This window comes from Typopeltis vanoorti, chromosome 5, assembly GCF_054136105.1.
Source record: "Typopeltis vanoorti isolate ZY-2024b chromosome 5, IOZ_Tvanoo_1.0, whole genome shotgun sequence".
Lineage (NCBI taxonomy): Eukaryota > Metazoa > Arthropoda > Arachnida > Uropygi > Thelyphonidae > Typopeltis > Typopeltis vanoorti.
The window spans coordinates 107,875,180-107,898,000 of NC_143553.1; the positions used below are offsets into that span (position 1 = coordinate 107,875,180).

A 22,821-nucleotide genomic window follows, 5' to 3' on the forward strand; every position below is an offset into this window, starting at 1 on the left:
GAACTTGGGATCTAAGTCTGTATAATATATGTACTGCATAGAAAAGTTAATATATTAATTCTTATATCTGGAATTCTTTTAGAATGCATTTACTGTAAAATTTTGAAATGGAATAATTATTTGAAATAACATTTTATTTAAAATTTATTGTCTGCAGAGTTTTATGTAAATAAGAGATAGAGGACATACTTTGGGGACACCTGTTATGATGTCTTATTCTGGAAAGAAGAGATCATCAAATACATCAAAGAATGGAAAAAGTAAGATTTGTTTTTCTTCTGTGATAGTCTCATGTACACAGAAATGCTATATTATAATCTTGTGTCTATAACATAATCTTCGCCAGAAATCAGGATTATGATTTCTGGCAAAAAGAACAACCACCACAATATTATAGGGAGTTATGTGCTATCCAACTTCTTATCAACTAGCTTTTTTTTTTATCTTCCAGTCAACTCCCTGGAGCTTAATTCTGCATTTAATCTTAATCGTAATCAGTTGAATTATAGTAGTGCTGTAATAACAATAGAAGTATTATAGCCGCAGTCTTTTGTTGATGGGTATTTAAAAAAATGATAAATGCATGCTTTTAACATTTTTGTTAAATTTCCCTTTTTTATATCTGATTTGTTTAGTTTATTACTTTTGTTTAGGAACAGTAATCTTTGATTTGCAGTTAAAATCATGAATTGTCCTAGGACTAAACATTAGTCTAAAAACATTCATCATGTATCACATGAAATATTTCTAATTAATGAAATAATGATAATTTTCTTTTCCTTTTTAGAATAAATTGTAACTCTTGTAATCATATGAAAAATTTAATGATCACTTTTTAAAATAAATAAATAAATTGCGTGTGAATAAATATTTGTTAAGAAGACATTTGTAAAGAGAAAGGCCTCCTGTTCCAATCTGAGAGGCATCTTAAGTACAGCCACAGATTTTATTTTGCATGAATTTATCATGCTGCACAGCATATTCTTTCATTATCTGTTAAGAAATGAATGAAATTCTAGTATTCATATTTAATGCTATTCAGAAAATCATTAATTCAGCCAATTTACTTGCTAAGTAACTTTTTGGGGAAAAGTAGATCAGCATTATGATATATAGCCAATTATGCACACAAATGCATGCACTTTCTATAATTTGCTGATAAACTTTCTCTCTCACACACACACACAGAGGAAATGACAATCTTGGAATAATCTTGCAGATGACATTTTTAGTTTTTTTGTGATATATCTAACCACCAGTGGTCATATTATTATTATAAGAGAGAATTCCAGGGAGTCAGGAACTCATCGAGGGAAGCTATACTATTTGCACCAACTGTCATACCTGTTCTTGAATTCATTTACACTATTTGCACACACAACATCCAATGACAATCCATTCCAATCAAGCACCACTCTATGAGAGAAAGAACTAGGCCTAACCCCCCCCCTTCTCGACAGCATTCATTCTCAACTTCCACAGATGCCCTTGCATCCTTTCTGCACCCTCCATAAAATGAAAAATTCCATCTACTGAAATTCTGCATGATCCTTTCAGAAGTTTATAAGTCTCAATCGTATTACCCCTCTTTCTCCTGTTTGCTAGTGCCTGCAGCCTACAAATTCTCAATCTGTCTTCATAATCTGTATTCCACAATCCTGAAATCATTTTTGACACTCTCCTTTGCACTTTCTCCACTATATATTAGAATCATCACAGAAACCAGGAGACCACATCTGCATGCAGTAGTCCAAGTGAGGTGTTATCAAGGCCTCGTAAAGAGACAAAATGACTAACTTATCTTTACATGTCAAGGTTCATTTCAGCATTGCTATCACTAAATGAGTTGTATTTACAATTTTTGCTGTATGATCCTTGAACTTCAACTTCAAAGTCTACTAAAACTCCAACATCCCTAGCCTCATCAGTTTCACCTAGCACAGTGTTTCTCAAACTTCAGATATCCGCAGACCCCTTCTTAAATTTTCATTATTACCAAGTACTAAATTAATTAATTAATTTAAAATATTAAAAAATTAAATATCTATTTTATTTGAATTTATATGTTTATGTAAACAAAAAATATGATTTATTTTTAATAGAACAAACTTTATAAAGATACTATAAAGTTTTACTTACTTGAAATAATTTATCATCAATGAGAGGAGTGAAATTGCTTATGGTAAGATAAAATTTCAGCAAAATTTGGCTCTATAGTTGTTAATTTCAATCTCGGATATGGTTCGACATCTATAATGTGATTCCTCTTCTTCATCTTAATATCTACAAGGGCCGAAAATCCAACTTCGCACAGATATGAACTTGGAAATAGAATAATGAATCTTAGAGCTTTATCTGTTAATTCAGGAAAATTCATTCTGTATTTGTAGCCAAAATGATGATAATGTATTCTCGCTGTATTTATTTTTTAGGAAACCATCAGAAGCTAATTCTAAAAGTTGTTCTTCTTCTATTGATGATAGACTCTTTGGCATAAATTTGTTTTTATTGAAAGGGTATCTTATCCACTCAATATTAATGTCCAATTCAGGGAAATACTTGATTCATTTGTAAGCTTTTTAAATGCTGCATGATAGTAATTTTCACATCATCATCAATTTGTTCATTTGAACTTGTGAGCAATTCGTGAAGCGATGGAAACGCGTCAAATTCTCCGTTACCAACCCGCTTTTGCCATAACTTCATTTTTGCCAACGTGGCATTCACTTTAACTTGGACATGAAATATAGAAATTCCTTGCCTTGTAAAGATAAATTAAGACTATTTAATACAGTAAATATATCTGCCAGGTGTGCTACCAATTATGTAAATGCTTTTTCGATTCAAACTTTTCATCAAGAAAAACTTGTAGTTCATTCCGAAGTTCAAATGAACGAGTAAGGACTTTTCCATGAGAAAGCCAACGAAAATCAGTATGGAAAAGAAGTTGTGTATAGTTGCTTCCCATTTCTTTGCAAAGTTGAGAGAAAAGTCTGGCATTTAGAGGATGGCCTTTAATATAATTTATGATTTTTACAGCTTCATCAAGAGCTTTTCTTAGGTCTGTAGACATCATATGTATAGACAAAGCCTTCCTGTGTATGCAGCAGTGTGTCGACTTTGCATTTGGTGCAACAGCTTGAATCCTTGAAACAAGCCTTTTTTAGATCCGACCATGGATTTCACCCCGTCCGTGCTTATTCCAACACAATTTTTCAAATCAAGCTTGTTTTGATGCATAAAGGTATTTATACTGTTGAATATTTCTTCTCCTGTTGTATGTTCTGGCAAGGGTTGGCAATATAAAAGGTGTCGTCATGAATTTTTTGATTTTTTTCGTACCTAACGAACACTAGAAGATTTGCAAAATTTGTAATGTCGGTGGATTCATCTACCTGCAACGCATAATAACGACTTTTATGTATATCGGATAACAATGTTTGTTTTATATTTTCAGCCATTTCAGTGATTCTTTGATGAATGGTACTATTTGAAAGGCAAATCATCAAAAGATCTTTTTGCATTATCTCTGATCATAATTTCCGCTATTATTTTTGCTGCAGGCTTGACCAAAGTTTCACCAATTGTTTCCGCTGCACCACTTTTTTGCTATTAATAGTGGCACACGATGTGAAGCTTCTAAAGCCTTCATGTTTTCACCTCCTGACACGATCGACATCACTTTTTGAGATTCTTTTAAATTTTTTAGTTTATTTTGAAAAAATTCGGCAGGTTTGTCCTTGCATTCATTATGTTTCGATTCAAAATGACGATTTAAATTACATGGTTTCATGCTTTTATTTTTTAAAGTTTCACCGCAAATTACACATAATGGAATAGGTTCCTCTTCAATTCCCATCCATGAAAATCCACATTTCAAGTAATTTATATCGTACTTACGAAGTTTTTTCATCTTCTTCCTAGTTGGTTCTTTAGAGTTGTCAGACGACACACACTTATCAATTTCACTTGATCCAGATACAATATCAACATTTTCTTGTTGCTGACAGCTACTTGTATCTACTATGTTCCTTTCTTTTGCGCATTTTAAAAATCCAGTCTTTAACCAGTGATCCATACTGGTTATTCATTAGTTAGTTAATGAATAACTAACTAATGAATCACATACTGGTGATTCATTAGTTAGTGCCAGTTGTCTCTAATTGCACTGTTTGTTGAGAAACATATTACACAGCCTGCAGATGTTTCTGTACCTTATTCAGTGATACAATAGGAACGTTTTACAATCTCAAACTTAAATTTTATTCCATGCGTTAATGATGCATAGCTGAAAATTGCCACGGACCCCCTGAAGACCTTTCACCGATCCCCCGGGGGTCCGTGTACCACACTTTGAGAAACACTGATCTAGCATAATCCCACCGATATAATATGAGATTGGCTATCTAATCATTGAAATGACTGTCATTTCAATTGACATCGAAATGACAGTCATTTTCACATGCCCACAATTCCAGCCTATTCAAATCATTCTGCAAGTACTGCATATAAGCATCACACCTGATTACCCTGCTTATCTTTGCATCATCTGTAAATAGCTGTATGTTGCATATCAAACCTGCCCAATGTCATCAATGTAAAGATTGAATAACAGTGGACCAAGAACTGATCCTTGAGCACACCGCTGATAGTTGAATCTTGCAGATTTACCCCCCCCCCCCCCCCATATACCAGTTTTTTTATATCTGTCAATTAGTCATCCTCTTATCCATGCAAAAAGTTTATAATCCAATCCCATATTCTCCAATTTATGCAACTGTATTCCATGCTGTCAAAAGTCTTAGCAAAATTCAAAAGTGTAATGGTGTATTCGTTTCCCTTGTCTAACTGAGTGGGAACATTATTATAGAATTTGAGCAAGTTGCTAAAACATGACCTTCCCTTAGTAAACCCATGCTGTTCATTGCAAAGTACAGATTCTCTGTTAAAATCTTCACCACCTATCCTGAGATACTGATTTGTCACTAATTGGATACATCAGTCTTTGCACCACCCTTATGCAATGGGATTACCATACATTCTTTCTGCTCCTGTGGAATTTTTCCTGTTCTGAGACTCAAATTATATAGTCTGGTCAGGAAATAGCCAGTTCAGCTGAACATTATTTTAGCATCAGCTCCTATTGCAGAATTCTTATTCAGTTCCTACAACAGCTCTAGTACATCCTCCTCATCCACATGTGTTTCCTCATATGGTAAAGACATAGTGTTGAGTTCAATGTTTCAGATACCAAGTTGATAGCTTTCAGAGAAATTACTACTCATTAGTTGAGTCATAACTTCTGTATCAGCCATCTGCATTCAGTATAGTTATTCTTGCAAATTCATTCTTTCTTTCTTTTACTTGCAGCATAACAGTAGAATTCTTTTGGGTTGTCTTTAACTTGCAGAGCCAGTTTCTTTTCATACTTTCACTTATCTTTCCGTACAACACTTGTGACTGTTCTGGCCTACTGCTTATAATTGTCATAACTGACATTATCCTTATGCACATGATATTCCTTCCACATTATCTTTTTCTGACAAATCTCTTGCTTAATTAGATACACATCCACTTACTGCTACTCTATTTATTCTTCAAACTCTACAGACACATTCTGGTATTGCATCATTTAAGTATTTTTTAAAAGCTTCCCATTCACTGTTGATATCCTTCCCTTCCAATAACTAATACCATAGCACAGAACCCAGCATACTCCTCAGGTGGACATAATTTCTTGTTTTGTAGTTCAGCATGTAATTTTTCTGAATTCAACATTCATAAATGGAGTGCTTAAGGGTCAAAGCTCTATAACTGAGAGGAGACCTCTATGTAGCCTTTAAAGGAATGCAAAGAACTGATCGGGGTTACTGACCAAATGTCCAATCCTCACCTTCTCGTGGTGCAACCTAACAGGGTGCACCACGAGAAGGTGAGGGTATTGAACGAACGAGGATAGGCTGGCAGTTTGGGATTTAGCAGACCAAATTGTATTCTTATTGGCTTAAACCACAGTATAAAATGATGGTACAATATCATAAAATTTCATGCGATTGGACTGTTGTCTAGTTAAACAAGGGCCCCTGTTGTTTTTGCCAGGGAACCAGGATAAACACCGAAACGTCAGCTACTGGAACAAATCTTAAAACACACCGCAACTCAATATCACCAGGGTTCAACATTGGTACTATCAACATAAGAAGCCTGAATGGCAAAGAAATGGAGGTAGTTGAGGAATTGGATAAGTACCAGATTGATATAATAGGGGTGACTGAAACGAAAAAGACAAAAACTGGTGAGATCTTTCTGAGCAATAAATACAAAATTTTATATTCAGGCAATGACAGTCAAGGAAAAGAAGGAGAAACCATAGTATTCAACACTAAATACGAGGCTAATCTTCTTGAATGGCAGGCAACTTCAAGCAGACTGATGTGGGCAAATATCAGAATGGGGAACTGGACAATGAGACTTATTTGTGCCTATGGTCCTGCAAGAGGTTCTACTAAGGTAGAAGTGGAGGAATTTTTTGAGGCTTTAGAGAAAGCAACTAACACAATGAAAAAGGAAAAGTTGGTCCTTGTTGGGGATCTAAATAGTAGAGTAGGAAATGATTGTCAGGCATGCAAAAATATATTGGGAAAATTTGGAGAAAAGATCAAAGCTAATAATAATGGCAAATACCTGTTGGATTTCTGCTCAGAACATGGACTGGTTATTACTAACACCATGTTCCAACATAAAAATGTGCACAAATTCTCATGGAGAGAAGAAACAAGGAATAAGAAAAATCTCATTGACTATGTTATTGTCAGTAGTGATGTTGTCTCCCGTGCAGGACACCAGAGTGTACAGAGGATTTGAAATTGGAAGTGATCACCATTTAGTCTTGATCAGGATAAAATTGAATTTCATTTTGAAAAGAAAAAAATGTAAGAAACTTTTAATGCGAATAAAAGTTGCGCAGCTCTCAGATGTGAATTTTAGACTGAAATATACAAATATTATTCAAGAAAAAATGAAAGAGTTGGAGAACAGGAACCAAACCTTGGAGATTTAGTGGAAAGCCCTGAAGAAACCATTGATTGATTCAGCCAAAGAGGTATGTGGTGAGGTTGTCTGCAAGGATAGAAAATCAGAACTCCATGGTGGACACAGGAATTTAATGAGGCAGTGAAGGAAAAGAAGAAAGCATATCAAAAGTTCCAGGAAATAAGTCAGCTCGTACTCTTAGAGAATACAGGGACAAATGTAAGAACTAAACACTATGTAAAACTAGCTAAACAAAAGTCATTAGAAGACTTTGGTAAGAATACAGAAAATAAATATCAAGAAGGTAGCAAGATGGAGTAATTACTTAAAATTGCTAAATGAAACAATCAATGACAGCACAGTGGTAAAAAACACCGACAAGGCATGCAATCAGAAATACATATCCATACTAGAAGTAGAAAAACCCATCAAAATCCGGAAATGCAGAAAGGCAGTTGGAGTGGATGATATTCGACCAGAAATGCTCAAGTATGAAGGTATAAAAATCTTACAGTGGCTTCACTGCATAGTTCAGAAAGCCTGGACAAAGGGATGGATATGTGTATTGCTATGCATTAAGGCAAGGGTAGTGGCCCTTACCCCTTAATGCATAGCATTACACATATCCACATGGAGATGTGCTTTGCATTATGGGAGATACTGAGATAGCAATGATGAGGGCTTTCTCTACCTTGGTGTTGTACTACCTTACCCACTCCTGAAGATACTTTCAGGCAAACTTTGTTTGCTCACACTTGGATAAAGGATTAAACTAAACTTATTATAGTTTAACCAAGTGTAAAATAAACTCTCAACATCTTTCTCTGAATCCAGAGTAATTTAATAATAAGATTGTACACCCTTTGGCAACTCCTATAAGTTGGGATGACCTCTCATTGCTTCTGCCTTGGTGTCTCCACTACTGGGCCTGGCTCCCACTGACGAGACCTCAATAAAGGTCGAAACCAGTATGAGTAGTGGCCCTTGCCTTAATGCATAGCATTACACATATCCGCAAGGAGATGTGCTTTGCATTATGGGAGGTACTGAGATTGGAGTGATGAGGGCTTTCTCCACCTTTGCAACGAATTGCCTTGATGTTGTTCTACCTTACCCCAGTCCTGAAGATACTTTCAGGCGCAAACTTTGTTTGCTAACACTTGGATAAAAGATTAAACTAAACTTATCATAGTCTAACCAAGTGAAAAATAAACTCTCAACATTATATATACAGACAGACAGATATCAAAAAGTGGTATACAGTGGGTGTGAATCTGCCAGATTTAAAGTAACCAGTGGTGTACCTCAGGATTCAGTCCTTGGGCCATTACTGTTCAATATATACATTAATGACATCAAGCAGGGTCTGTCATCAGATTTGAAATTGTTCGATGATTATGTAAAGATAGGCAGGGCAATCAGGGATGCTACTGATATTCAGCACTTACAAAAATGATTTGAATAGGCTGGAAATTTGGGCCAATGAAAATGGCTGTCAGTTTAATTAGTAAGCTTAAAGTTATGCTCTTTGGCATGATTAGAGTTCCAGAGGCGTATTAAATTGGCGTGGTTATGCTACAAGAAACTGAGGAGGCAAGGGATCTTGGCATATTGGTGGATAGGAATTTGAAGTTCAAAGGTCACATAGCAAAAGTTGCAAATACGACTCAGAAGATAATTGCAATGTTGAAGCAAACCTTGACATGTAAGGATAAGGAAGTCATTTTGCCTCTTTATAAGTCTTTAATAAGACCACACCTGGATTATTGTGTGCAGATTTGGTCTCCCGGGTTCCAAGGGAATAAAGACGCTGTGGAAAGGGCACGAAGAAGAATTACAAAGATTATATCCAGATTATGGAATTTAGATTATGAGGACAGATTGTGAGTATTTGGTTTGCAGACTCTGGTTAACAGGAGAAAGAGGGGGTGATATGATAGAGATCTATAAACTTTTGGATGGATGTTATAGGATATCATCTGATGAAATTTTTTGTTATATGGAAGGTGGGGAGAACATGAGGGTATCCATGGAAGATTGTTCACAGTCAAGAAAGGGGTAAGAGCTATGTTTTTCTCCCAGAGAGCAATGAGTGAGTGGAATAATTTGCTTTTAGTGGTAGTGAGTGCATCTGGTGTGAATGAATTTAAAAGAAGGTATAACAGCTGGTTTGGGGATTTATAGCCTCCCTTGATGAGTAATCTCCTTGACTCCCTGGAGATTTCAGATAATAATAATATTATTATCTGAAATTACTATTGAATTTGTCATTGTCATAAAAAACAAAGTTGCTAGAAACCTTTAATTCCTTTATTTGTTATGTAGTTCACTATAAAGAATGCAGTCAACGTTTTCATGTTTTTGCTTATTTTTTATAGTTTTTATGCCTTTTTATTACTGATTTTAACACAGGTTTGTTGCATTAATTGTTAATGTAGTTCAAAGGTTAATTACAATTAACATCATGTTTCAGCATAAAAATGTGCACAAGTTCACATGGAGAGAAGATGAAAGAAATAAGAAAAAGTCTCATTGACTATGTCATTGTTGATAGTGATATCTTTATGATAGTTCAGGATACAAAAATGTACAGAGGATTTGAAATTCAAATTGACTATCAGTTAGTTCTAAATAGAATAAAACTGAATATCACATTGAAAAGAACAGTGTAAAATTTATGTCTTCTCTTTATTTATTTACTCTAATTTATTATATATTTATCTTTGTCTTATACTTCTCTATATTCTTTATTTACCTTAATTAATCTTTGCTCTACCTTCAGTATTTTTCTTATACTGGAAGAACTCTAGAAATTTATTTTTTGTTAATTGACTGCGCCACTAGTTCTCTCCTTGTGATATAAGATATATTAATACTTCCAGTAGAGTTCTCTTTAAACTTATCCTAAAGCCATTCTTAACAATAAACAGTCGCGGCTATCATTAAACTCCCCACTGCTCACAGGATCGTGTTTATTTCGAAACAGTGCATTGCTTAAAAGATCAGGTGGCACACTTTGTAAACAAAACAAACATTTATTTATACTAAGCAGTAATTATACAAATCGTATAATAGAGAAATATTCTTCCTTACTTCACTTTATGTTTAAAACAATAGAACAAATTAACCTTTAGAAAGTTCACGGAGTCATGCAACTTATTAACAATTTACCAACATTTCAAAAGAAAACTATCAGCCCATTGCAATTCAAGGAATATCACGCTCTGTTACTTATAACTAGAAATTCTAACCATTACTTTAAACAAACTATTCTCATACTAGTTATAACAACTCTTTAAGAAACCTATCAGTCCTTCTCAGATAGTTCCACAAATCATAAGCAAAATACAATGAAATCAACTCACATAGCTTGTATCCTTTCTTGTTTCCTTCTGATTCCTTATCTTCTCTTTTGTTTCAGGCTTTCACTCAGAGATTCCGTTGGCACCATCGTCTCATCAGGAATGATTCATGGGGCTTGGAGCACGATTTCCCGGCTTTTATGACTCGGGCGAGGGATCCAACGATCCAGCCCTATGCAGATTGTCTTAATGGCAATTCATGCTGGTCCTTCTCCTCTTCTCCTTCAGTAGTTTTTCGCCTCCAGTGGCTATCTTTCGTGACTTCATTTGGACTGGACGAATACGGTGGATCGACCCCCTCCTGACGTTCTCTCTTCTTTTCCTCCTTTTCTTTTCCTGGTGTCAATCCCTTTCTTCATTCTTTGATGACTTATATACAAATTTCTCGGGACTCTGGACAAAGGGTCGAGGTCCCTGAACATTCCCGCGCAAACTGCCTTGACCTTCACTTTAACAGATTTCTAGTTCTCCTTGAATGTGCACACTTAATCCCATTTTCAAAAAGGCGGAACTATGTCAAAAGTATACCGCCCTTTTACCACTGACCTTGAAGGTGGTATCAGACTGACTTTGAGCACAATAAATTCCACTTATGCTATATACAAAATACCGATATCAATACATTGCCCATTTCTAAGGCATTGCCCTTGAACCTTACATTTTTAGACATTTTCTGTTTAGTACAATCTAGCATGCTAATTTCTTGGGGTTAAATACTTGGGCTTTTTAGATTATTTACAACATTATTTACAAAGTTATTTTAGTGTTTTTTTTTTACTTCTGTAAAAGTCGATGCAAGAAAAGGAAAATTTATACTGCATCGAATTTTACAACAGTATATAAGAAAGTTTTAAAAGGAATTAAAGTTAGCAGCTTTCATAGGTAAACTGTAGCATCAGCTACTTATTAATTACAAAAACCAAACCTTGTAGTTGCAACAGCAAACTCTGAAGAAAACATTAATTGATTCAGCTAGAGAGATATGTGTTGAGATTGTCTGCAAGGATAAAAAATATGAACCCCATGATTGACACATGATCTTATAAAAAGCAGTCCTGGACAAGAAGAAAGCATCCACAAAAGTTCCTAGCAAATAAGTCAACAGATGCCCTCAAAGAATACAGAGAAAACTGTAGGGGGTTAAGCTATGTGTAAAAGTAGTTAAACAAAAATCAAGAAAGACTTCAGTAAGAATATAGAAATAAATATCAGGAAGCCAGTGTGGTTGGTTGAGTGGTTAGCATATCTGCTCTCCAGCCAAAAGGCTGTGGGTTAAAATCCTGCCATGGGCATGATGTTTGTGATTGTCTGTGAAAATACTAGTGGTGGTGGTGGGCAGTAAATGGCGTTGGGTGTAGTTGCAGTTCGTTGTAGTTGGTGGATTGAGTGGTGGGGAGAGAGAGAAAGAGAAAGTTGCAGAGTAAGTGCTCTCCCTCGATGAGTCCTTGGACTCCCTGGAGGTATCACATAATAATAATAAAAAGTGGCAAAATGTTCTGGAGGCTATTGAAAAAAGCTTTGAAATGGAGGAAAGAGCACTGTAAAAGGAATCAAATAAAGGTGACATGAAAACTGAAGATATGGATATCCTAGATGTCTGGAGTAATTAATTTGGAAAACTGTTAAATGAAACAAACAGTGACAGAATCATACTAAAACATTTTCAGAAAGATTGCAACCAAGAGTACCTGTGAATATTGAGTAAGAAAAAAACCATCAAAAATTTTAAATGTGGAAAAACAGCTGCAGTAGGTGATATTTGATCAGAAATGCTTAAATATGGAGGTATAAAAGTCTTGCAGTAGCTGTACTGCATAATTCAGAAGGCCTAGTCAGAAGATCAAATTCCAGATGTTTAGAGTAGAGCTCTCATAGTTCCCATCTACGATTTTTTGAAATAGTTCCCAGGTAAGATTTTTGCGAGCATACTTGAAAAGAGGTTGAAAAAGATTGTGGAAGAGAAACTTGGAGAAGAACAAGGTGAATTTAGGCTAAATAGAAGTTGTTAAGATCAGATTTTCACTTTACGACAAATAGTTGAGAAATCATGGAAATATGATGAGGAACTGTACTTAAGTTTTATAGATCTGGAAAAAGCATATGACAAGATACCCAGAGAAAAGCTTTTCAAAACACTACAGTTATATGGAGTAAACAAAACATTATACAGAACAATACATAGTCTGTGTTTAATTCGTAAGTCATCAGTTACAATTGAAGGAAATACAGGAAGGTGGTTTTATGTAAAATCAGGTTTAAGAAAAGGATGCATATTATCTTCACTCTTACTCATCATCTATATGGATCACATTATGAAAGAAAGTGGGATTAAACCTTATATTAGGATTTAAATATCATTGTTTGATGCAAATGATGATGTACTCCTGAACACATCCTGTGCAAGTCTTCAGATTCTCTAACTCAGTTGCATAACAGCTGCAACAAATTTACCGCGAAAATCGAGAATAAAAAGACCAAAAGTATGAAAATAGACAGGTGCATAGAAAACTTCAGCTGCATGAAGAGTCTCTAGAATAGGCAAAATATTTCAGCTATATAGGCACAGTTTTTAGTGAAGATGAAAAATTAAATTTGGAAATAGATAGCCAAATAAGCATAGCTGGTATGAATTGGGAGCCAGCTGAATAAATTTATTCAGCTGGCTCCCAATCTCTGGAATTAGAGAAATTAGTATGTGCAGGGTGCTTTAGGGCTCTGTTCTATCATCTACCCTCTTTCTCCTATACATAAATGACCTACTTTCAATCACCACTAATTCTGTCTACAGCATTGCCAATAATACCACACTCCATCCTATTCTTTTGACACCACATAGTTCTTAGACATTCCAAGCTTTGAGATCATCTGCAGTGCCTTAAACACCAATCTCCATTCTATTCAACAGTGGGGGGCATGGATAATCTGGTCACTTTCAGTACCACCAAAATGCAGGCCTCTTTTCTATCATAAAAGTGATCCCAGCTTGCCTTCCCTTACCCTCAGTAATACATAAGCCACCTCAAATATTTAAGCAAGTTTCGCAACTTACACATGTAACAAAAATTATATAGAATTTATGCAAAAACTGCAGTATATTTCCTCCAACATTACATAGACATCATCAGAGAGATACTGTTAACTATATTCAAAAGATGAATCAAATAACAAGTCATAAATAATGTGTACATTAGCTCGTGTCTCAATTGCAGCTGAAGCATATGATATTACATTATTAGAGTTCAAAGGAACGATTGTAGTACGAGATTTTAAAGAAATTCAAAGATATAGAGGTGTGGGCCATCATCAAGTTTTTTGTACAGCAAAAGAAAAGTCCACAACTGAGATTCACCAACCTTTGTGTGAGAATAGGAGGCTATGCCTCAGCATATCCAAAGTTGCCTGATGGGTGGCCAAGTTTAAAACTGTGCATCCTGAAGCAACAGATGCCCTTAGGTCTGGAAGACCTTCCACAGTGATCTCATCTGAAACATCGATGCAGTGCATGCCATGATCCTTGATGATATACGAATACTAGCCAGAAACATCGCAAAGACTCTTGGGATATCCAAGGAATGAGTTGGGGTTATTATCCACCAGCATCTGGATATGCAGACGCTCTCAGCAAAGTGGATCCCCAAATGTTTGAATGCCGACCAAAAGAGAGAATGTGTGCTGTCATCTCAAGGGATTTTGAGAAGGCAGGCTCAAATTTTTTTGGCTCGTATTGTGACTGTTGATGAAACATGGCTTCATCACTATGACCCAGAGACCAAACAACAGTCACTTGAGTAGACACAAAGGTTCTCTATGGCCAAAGAAGTTTCAAACCCAAAAGTAAGCAGGAAAGGTTCTTGACATTGCCTTTTGGAATATGGATGGTGAAACTGTTACAGCAGCAGTTTATTCAACAGCTCTGAAGGAAAAACACCATGCGAAACTGAGTAGAGGTGTGTTGCTGTTGCAGGACAATGCACCTGCTCATAAAACCCAACAGACAGTATACAACTTGGGCTTTCAATGTCTGTCTCACCCACCCTGTTTGCCAGACCTGGCCCCATCTGTGTATTTCCTATTCCCAAATTTAAAGAAACACTGAATGAAACAAAATTTACCACAGATGATGAAGTCATATCTGCAGCTGAGGACTGGTTTGTGCAACAAGGGAAAGACTTTTTTTCTCTGAGTTTTGCAAATGATGCAGCAGCATTATGGAAATATGTAGAATAATGTTTCAAGTTACATCCTCAATTCCTTCATGGTGATTATCACAACTTTTCAGCACATGTTGCATAGATTTAAAAAAAAAAAAAAAACTTATGAACAATTAATGCCGATCACTTCCCAAAACTTGGATTGGCATACAGTCTGATAATTTCATGTTCGGATGATTTCTTAGCGTTTCACATTTCAAGGAAGAGACGATCGAATTTGAACTTGCCAGGGTGAAGAAGTTTTGTCTGGTTCCAAAGGTTTGTGCCTAGTGTCCATAGCATGAGAAGCAAGGTTCGACTTGTCAGATTCCAAAAATGTAATATAGTTAGGTATAGTTTCTGGGAAAAATTCCCATGCTACTCCTCTTAAACACTATTATTATATATTATTTTATTCTGCTATAATTGCCTTCTATACTCACTCATAATGCCCTAAAATATATATACCCCTTTTTGAGTAATAATAGCCAACGTATTTAAAATAAGGGACAGTCCTAAACAAAAACAGGCTATAATAGCCATAATTATAATAATAATGTAATATAGTCTTGATGTTCTTCAATTCTGATCAAGGCAGAATGACCAGCCTGTCTAAAATAGGAATGATGACATGAGCAGGCTACTTTATAGACACCTGGTAAGGAAAGAGGTGATAATGTCTCCTTTGTTGATGGCAGGAAGGAAGACAGTTTCCAAGCTGGTTTGAAAGAGACATATAGATTGAATTTACAAAGAATCCTTTCTATTTGTTCTGAGGTTCCTTTAAGGTAGGATATTGAAATTCTTTTCATATTGAGTTGTAGTCAGGTAGAAGGATGATAATTGTCAATAATTTTTTGAATGGTAATTTTGTTGTATCCATTACATATAAAATTGCTTTTAATTTAATTCTATTCATCTAACAAAAGGGGGATCAGAAAAGCAGATTGTATGAGCTCTGTGTACAAGACTCTTGATATAGTTCGCCCACCGTTTGTAGGTCTCTGGTTGGCGTCTTGCCAAGAATATTCGATTCATGCTGAAGGGGAGAAAGAAATGACAGATGTACGAATTGGTCGCCAACACGCGAAATCACGTGCTTTGTAGGTAAATTTTTCCAACTGTTATACAAGCAACATAGTTAACTACAATATTCATGAAAGAGAAGTTAATTTTCCGACCTGTAATAATAAACAACTCATCCCACAATACAGAATGATTACCCTATTATCGGAATGGATTCTCCTTTTTCTGACATGCGCAAAAGTGTTGAGGGATCTCTAATCGGTGGGCGAACTATAATACCCATTTTTTGTAGTGAATGATGTTGGGAGAATGAGTGAATGTATCTGCCAGTAAAGGTTGGCTTCTGATAAACTGAAAATTCAACATGACCTGTATGTGGGATTACAAATTGTTATGGTATCCAAAAAGGGTAGTTGATTATTGGATTCACATTCAATAGTAAACTGTATACAGAATATAAGGAGTTTATTTTTTCCAACTATCCTCTGAATCGGTCCCGCAGATATATACAGCTTATGTAAAACCCACAGATTCAAATCTTCCTCCTCAGAGGGGTAGAGGTCAGTAGAATCGACGATAAGTTGATTCTATGAAACCCCCCCCCCCCCACTATAAATTATCCAAACAATTTATAGCAAAATCTCTTACTCCCCCATACATTAAAAAACTGTAGTCATTTTAAAATTTCTAGTTAAAATCTAATTGTTAATAGTACAATAATGTTAAATTAGTTGTATACAAGACAGTGTTCAAATTAATTTTAACTTATTGATCTGAGAGCTGGGTTAGAAGTAAAACACTTGACCAAAGACTAGAGACCACAGATATGAGAGTCCTGAGAAAGATTAGGGGTGTGAACAGATGGCAATATCATATTAAAAACGAGGATATTAGGAAAGAACTTGACATTATTAGCATCGAGGAATATGTTAGCAGAGCTAATATCAGATGGTATGGTCACCTTAAACAGAATGGGAGAGGAAAGATTAGCAAAACAGATGTTCTCTGCCAGATTGGCAGGAAAAAGACCCAGAGGAAGACCAAGATATAGGTGGATTGATACAGCAAAAAGTGCCTTAGAACAGGGGTCGGCAACCGACGGCCTGCGGGCCGCATGTGGCCCAAACATGCATTTTTGGCAGCCCATAAAAGGTTGACCATACTTACTTGGCATGTGACCTGTATGTTGAATTATTTAAATAATACATTTTATAATATGAATAATAAATTAAAAATAATTTGATACCGATACTTCATGATATCGCCCTGCAACTTGGCGCGAGTCAACCGTGTCAGTCATCATGAGTGGGGATAACAAAGGCAACTTCATCCGATGACAGTCGAGATTTTGACACTTTTGCAGTCACATTCCCTGGTCCGTCTTATATATTTGTTAAAAATAATTTCAAAAATGGGTTCAAGAAAACGTAAAATTGCAGATGAAGGAAGAAGGTTTAATAATGAATGGAACAGTAAGTACTTTATTGAAAATGGGGGTAAACCCCTTTGTCTCATTTGTCATAAAAGTGTTGCTGTTATGAAAGAATATTATATCAGACTTCATTACGAGAATGAACATGAAAGCCAATACAAAGGCTTTCATAACTTCCACAACTATCTGATAAAAAATGTATTATGTCTCTTGCATTTATGGTAGATATTACAACGTACCTTAATGAACTTAATTTGAACCTGCAGGGCCAAGGTAAATTACTAGCAGAGCTCTTTTCTGACATAAAAGCTATTGAAAGCAAACTATGTCTGTTGAAGAAACATATGATGGAAGAAAATCTACATCGTTATATATGTTGCAAATCTGCATCTGCAGTTGGATGACAAACACAAAAGGAAACTTTTGTTGGTATCATTGAAGATTTACAAACGGAATTTTCAACAAGATTTGTGGATTTTCATAAAAATAGCATCGAAATGCGATTATTTTTGAACCCTTTTAATGTCGACATTGATGACATTAAATTAAATTTTGGAATTACAACACATTTCATTATGTTGTAATTCCAAAAGTAATTCCAAAACTACAGATGGAAGTTTTGGAATTACAACACAGTGAAACATTAAAGAATGCATTTTCGTTAGAAAATATCCAAAAATTTTATTGATGCTTACCAAAAAAATTTGAAGGATTAATTAGTATTGTGAAGAAGATGATAGTTGCATTTCGAAGCACATACATTTGCAAACAAGCATTTTCTGCCATGAGTTTTAGAAAAAAATAAATTTTTCTTCTTGACTGACTGATGAAAATTTGCATGCTTCGATTCGAATTTGCACCTCAGGTTATAAAGTAGATATAGATAATCTGGCTAAGGGAAAACAATCACAAAAGTCACATTAAGCAAGGAGACACACATATTGTGATGCATAAACTCTATTACTTTGTTTTTACGTGATAATAATTTTCATTGAGTTTCATTTTCATGCTTGTTTTTCATATCTTGTATTTTAAATATTTCTGTGTTTTTTTTTTAAGATTGATATAATAAAAATTGATAACTTAAGTATTTTTTTCACTCACTATTTTCTCTTAATTAAACGCTTGTGGCCCGATTATTAAAAATAAAAGTTGAATGTGGCCTGCGATCCTGAAAAGGTTGCCGACCCCTGCCTTAGAAGATAGAAATATAAGACTGATAATGTTGGAGTCTTGACACAGGTAACAGATTGATTTGGAGGAAAATTGTAGATAGGAAATTAGTAATGATGTCAGTTTTTCATGTAGTACCATCATATCCTGTAAACCCCTTGAGGGTATATGTTAGGAATTTGATGATGATGATAATAGTACAGATATATTGATCGGCTTTGACATCACTTCACTGTTCACTTATATTTCCTTAAATGATATCTTATTACTCTAAAAAAAAAAAAAAGTTTTTTCCTCCTGATATCACAGATCTCTTTTCCTTTTCTATTCATTCCAGACATTTCTCTTGGTAGAACAAAATTTACGAACAGATAGAGGGTACTGCTATGTGTTTCTCTGCCTCTGTTCCACCCTCGCCAAGTTTTTATGGAAGATTTTGACAAACAAGTTCTTGATTCAGCCCCTCTCAAACCTTCTATGTGGCTAAGGATATTTTAGCCTAATAGCCCAGACATGTTAGACTCTTTCCTCTGTCACCTCAATAATCTACACCCTAGAATCCAATTTATAGTGAAAAAGGAAACTAATAATAGTCCAGCCTTCCTTAGACATCTTGGTAATTGGCTTATCTAATGGTAACCTCTCCTTTTCAGTATACAGGAAACCCATTCACACAGGCAGATATGTTCACAAAGTTTTCCCATCACCTCAACTCTTGACAATATGGTATCATAACAACACCAACCAACAGTTCTTTTGCAGCAGAACTCAATCATATACATATTGAGTTCTGCTGCATGATTGAGCGTAACCTGAAGGATTGCTTTTTTTGATTCTATAGGAACCACACCTTCTTATCTGTGTGTCAAAAATCAAACAGAATCAAAAAGAGTAATCCTTCCTCAGTCTATGAATATCTCTTCAGAAGGTTTTTAGTTAGGCTATGTCTGAGGCACATTAGAAAGAAGAGGCAGAATTTTAAATACAACCTTTCCACAGCTTTCAAGCTCCATTTGAAATTAGTTATCCTTATCTGCTTAACTAAGGACCAACTACCTCCTCTCTCAGTTTCTGGTGCACATAGAATTCCCCATTCCAGCAAGTTTGTTTACTAGGACAGGCAGGAAGATCAGCCACCATCCACATAGAATATAAAAAAATACATCTGCAATAATGACTCTTGTCATATGGCCTTTCAGACCATACTTTAGTTATGCCCCCCCATGAGACAAATTTGAAGAGAAAGACCGTTTTGCATCTGCAGCTGCCCTTAGAAATCAGCTTAACCTGAATAAATATGATTACATAAGAATGTACAAGGTTTATAGAATAAACCTTGTGTGTTCTATTTCATTCTGTACTTTACTTAATATACATATACTATACAGGTACAGTTATGAAATAATCATCATCATCAAATTCCTGCCATGCACCCTACAGGATATGATAGTACAACATGAAAAATTTACCTCATTGCTAACTTCCTATCTACAATTTTCCTACAAATCAGTCTGTTACTTGTCAAGACTCCAACATTATCAGAGCTTATATTTCTATCTTCTAAGGCATGAACCTGTGGAACCTAAGGCACTGTATCAATCCACCTATATCTTGGTCTTCCTCTGGGTCGTTTTCCAGCCAAGCTGGCAGAGAACACTTGTTTTGGTAATCTTTCCTTGCCCATTCTGTTTAAGTGACCATACCACCTGAGATTAGCTCTGCTACCACATTCCTGGATACTGACACGGACAAGGTCTTTCCTAATATCCTCGTTTTTAATATTATTGCCATTGATGCCATCTGTTCGTGCCACTAATCTTTCTCAGGACTCCATATCTGGTCTTTGGTCAAGTGTTTTAATTCTGACGATGCTCTCAGATCCATAAGTTAAAACTGGTTTGAACACTGTCTTGTATACAGCTAATTTAGTGTTCTGACTAATTTCTCTCTTATTCCATATGAATTTATTCGATTGACTTCTTACCATACCAGCTTTGTTGATTCTGTTGTCTATTTCCATATTTAATTTACCATCTTCACTAAAAATTGTGCCTAAGTAGCTGAAATGTCTTACTTGTTCCACAGGTTCTCTATTCACAATGTTGTTGACATTTTCAATGCTCCTGCCTATTTTCATTATCTTTGTCTTGTTATTGCTGAAGTTCATACCCATATCTATTAGAACAATTATTCAATTTAGTCAGGGAATCTTGCAGATTTGTAGCGGATTTATTTAGAAGTGTAACATCGTCCGCATAAAGCAAAGAGCTGACATTAACATCTCCAATTTTAATATCAGGTTTAATACCACTTTCCTTCATAATGTGATCCATATAGTCTGACACCAGATTTAACATCAAACCATCTTCCTGTAGTTCCTTCAATTCTAACTGTTGACTCACAACTCAAATAAAGACTAAATATTACTTGTTATAATGCCCCATTGACACCATATAACTGTAGCGTTTTGAATAGCTTCGCTCTCGGCACCTTGTCACATTCCTTTTCCAGATCTACAAAACTTAAATACAGATCTTTGTTATATTCCCATTATTTCTCATCTGTTGGCCGTAAAGTGAAGATCTGATCCTGACAGCCTCCATTTGGCCTGAATCCAGCTTGTTCTTCCACAAGCTTTTCTTCCATAATTCTTCTCAACCATTTCTCAAGTATACTTGCATAAATCTTTCCAAGAACACTCAGTAGGGAAATACCTCTGTAATTTTCACATTCGGTTTTATTTCCCTTTTTATATATGTACTATGCGAGCTCTACTCCAGTCATCGGGAATTTGTCCCTCTGTCCAAGCCTTTTGAACTATTGAGTACAGCCACTGTAAGACTTTTATACCTCCATACTTCAGCATTTCTGGTTGAATATCATCTTCACCTGCTGCCTTTCCACATTTCAAGCCTTTGATGGCTTTTTCTACTTCAGGTATGGATATGTATTCGCGACTGTATGCCTGTTGAGTATTTCTTACCATTGTGCTATCACTGCTTGTTTCATTTAGCAATTTTTCGAAGTAATTACTCCATACTCCAAGGATATCTTTTTCTCCAGTTTTCATGTCACCTTTATCATCTCTAATTCCTTTTACAACACTCTTTCATCCATTCCTGAGCTTCTTCAACAACCTCCAGAATATCTTGCCACCTTCTTGATATTTATTTTCTATGTTTTTACCAAAGTCTTCCCATGACTTTTGTTTAGCTAGTTTTACACAGTGTTTAGCTTTCTTACATTTGTCCCTGTATTCTCTAAGAGCACTAGCTGACTTATTTTCCAGGAACTTTTGATTTGCTTTCTTCACTGCCTCTTTAACTTCCTGTGTCCACCATAGAGTTCTGATTTTTCTATCCTTGCAACCTCACTACATGCCTCTCTGACTGAATCAATGAGGGTTTTCTTCATGGTTTGCCACTGAATCTCCAAGGTTTGGTTCCTGTTCTCAAACTCTTTTATTTTTTTTTTCTTCAATAAACTTTGTTATTTTAGTCTACAGTTCACATCTAAGAGCTGCTCAACTTTTATTCGCATTAAGTTTCTTACATTTTCTTCTTTTCAAAATGAAATTCAATTTTAACCTACTCAAGACTAAATAATGATCACTTACAATTTCAAATCCTCTGTACACTCTGGTGTCCTGCACCAGGGAGCAAACATCACTATTGACAATAACATTGTCAATGAGAATTTTCTTATTCCTTGCCTCTTCTCTCCATGTGAATTTGTACACATTTTTATGTTGGAACATGGTGTTAGTAATAACCAGTCCATGTCCTGAGCAGAAATCCAACGGGTATTTGCCATTATTATTATTTTTGCTCTTTTCTCCAAATTTTCCCAAAATATTTTTTGTGTCCGACGATCATTTCCTACTCTGCTATTTAGATCCCAACAAGGACTAGCTTTTCCTTTTTCATTCAGTTGCTTTCTCTAAAGCCTCAAAAAATTCCTCCACTTATACCTTAGTAGAACTTTCTGTGGGACCATAGGCACAAATAAGTCTCATTGTCCAGTTCCCCATTCTGATATTTGCCCACATCAGTCTGCTTGAAGTTGCCTGCCATTCAAGAAGATTAGCCTCATATTTAGTGTTGAATACTATGGCTACTCTTCTTTTCCTTGATTGTCATTGCCTGAGTATAACATTTTGTATTTATTCCTCAGAAAGATCTCACCAGTTTTTGTCTTTTTTGTTTCAGTTGTATGTTGATAGTACCGATCTTTAACTCTGGTGAATGTTGAGTTGGGATGTGCTTTCAGATTTGTTCCAGTAGCTGACTTTTCGCTGTTTGACCTGGTTCCCTGGCGAAAACCATGCAGGGGGGTCTTGTTTAACCGGGTGACACTCCAGCTGGCATGGACTTCTGTCATGTTGTACCATCATTTTGTATTTTGGTTTAAGCCAATAAGAATACATTTGGTCCGCCAAATCCCATATTGGCAGCCCATCCTCGTTGTTCAGTATCCAGGTAGACAGGTAGATACTTAACAGGGTGCACCATGAGAAGGTGGGGATTAGACATTAGATCAGAAGCTCTGGTCGGTTCTCCACATTTCTTTAAAACAGAGCTTTCCAAACTGTGTGTTGCGACACGTT

The 22,821-nt window shown here is 35.6% G+C and overlaps 1 protein-coding gene across 4 annotated transcripts in view; it reads left to right on the top strand.

The window, feature by feature from the left end:
- Positions 1–22,821, top strand: part of LOC150106713 (PHD finger protein rhinoceros-like) — a 397,154-nt gene that overhangs the window by 44,750 nt on the left and 329,583 nt on the right. For all 4 annotated transcript variants that reach the window (XM_090392660.1, XM_090392659.1, XM_090392661.1 and 1 more), the window contains exon 3: positions 158–260. In XM_090392660.1, the coding sequence (XP_090248786.1) occupies positions 206–260 (55 nt within the window). In that variant the 5' untranslated portion in view covers positions 158–205. The remainder of the gene's footprint in view (positions 1–157; positions 261–22,821) is intronic.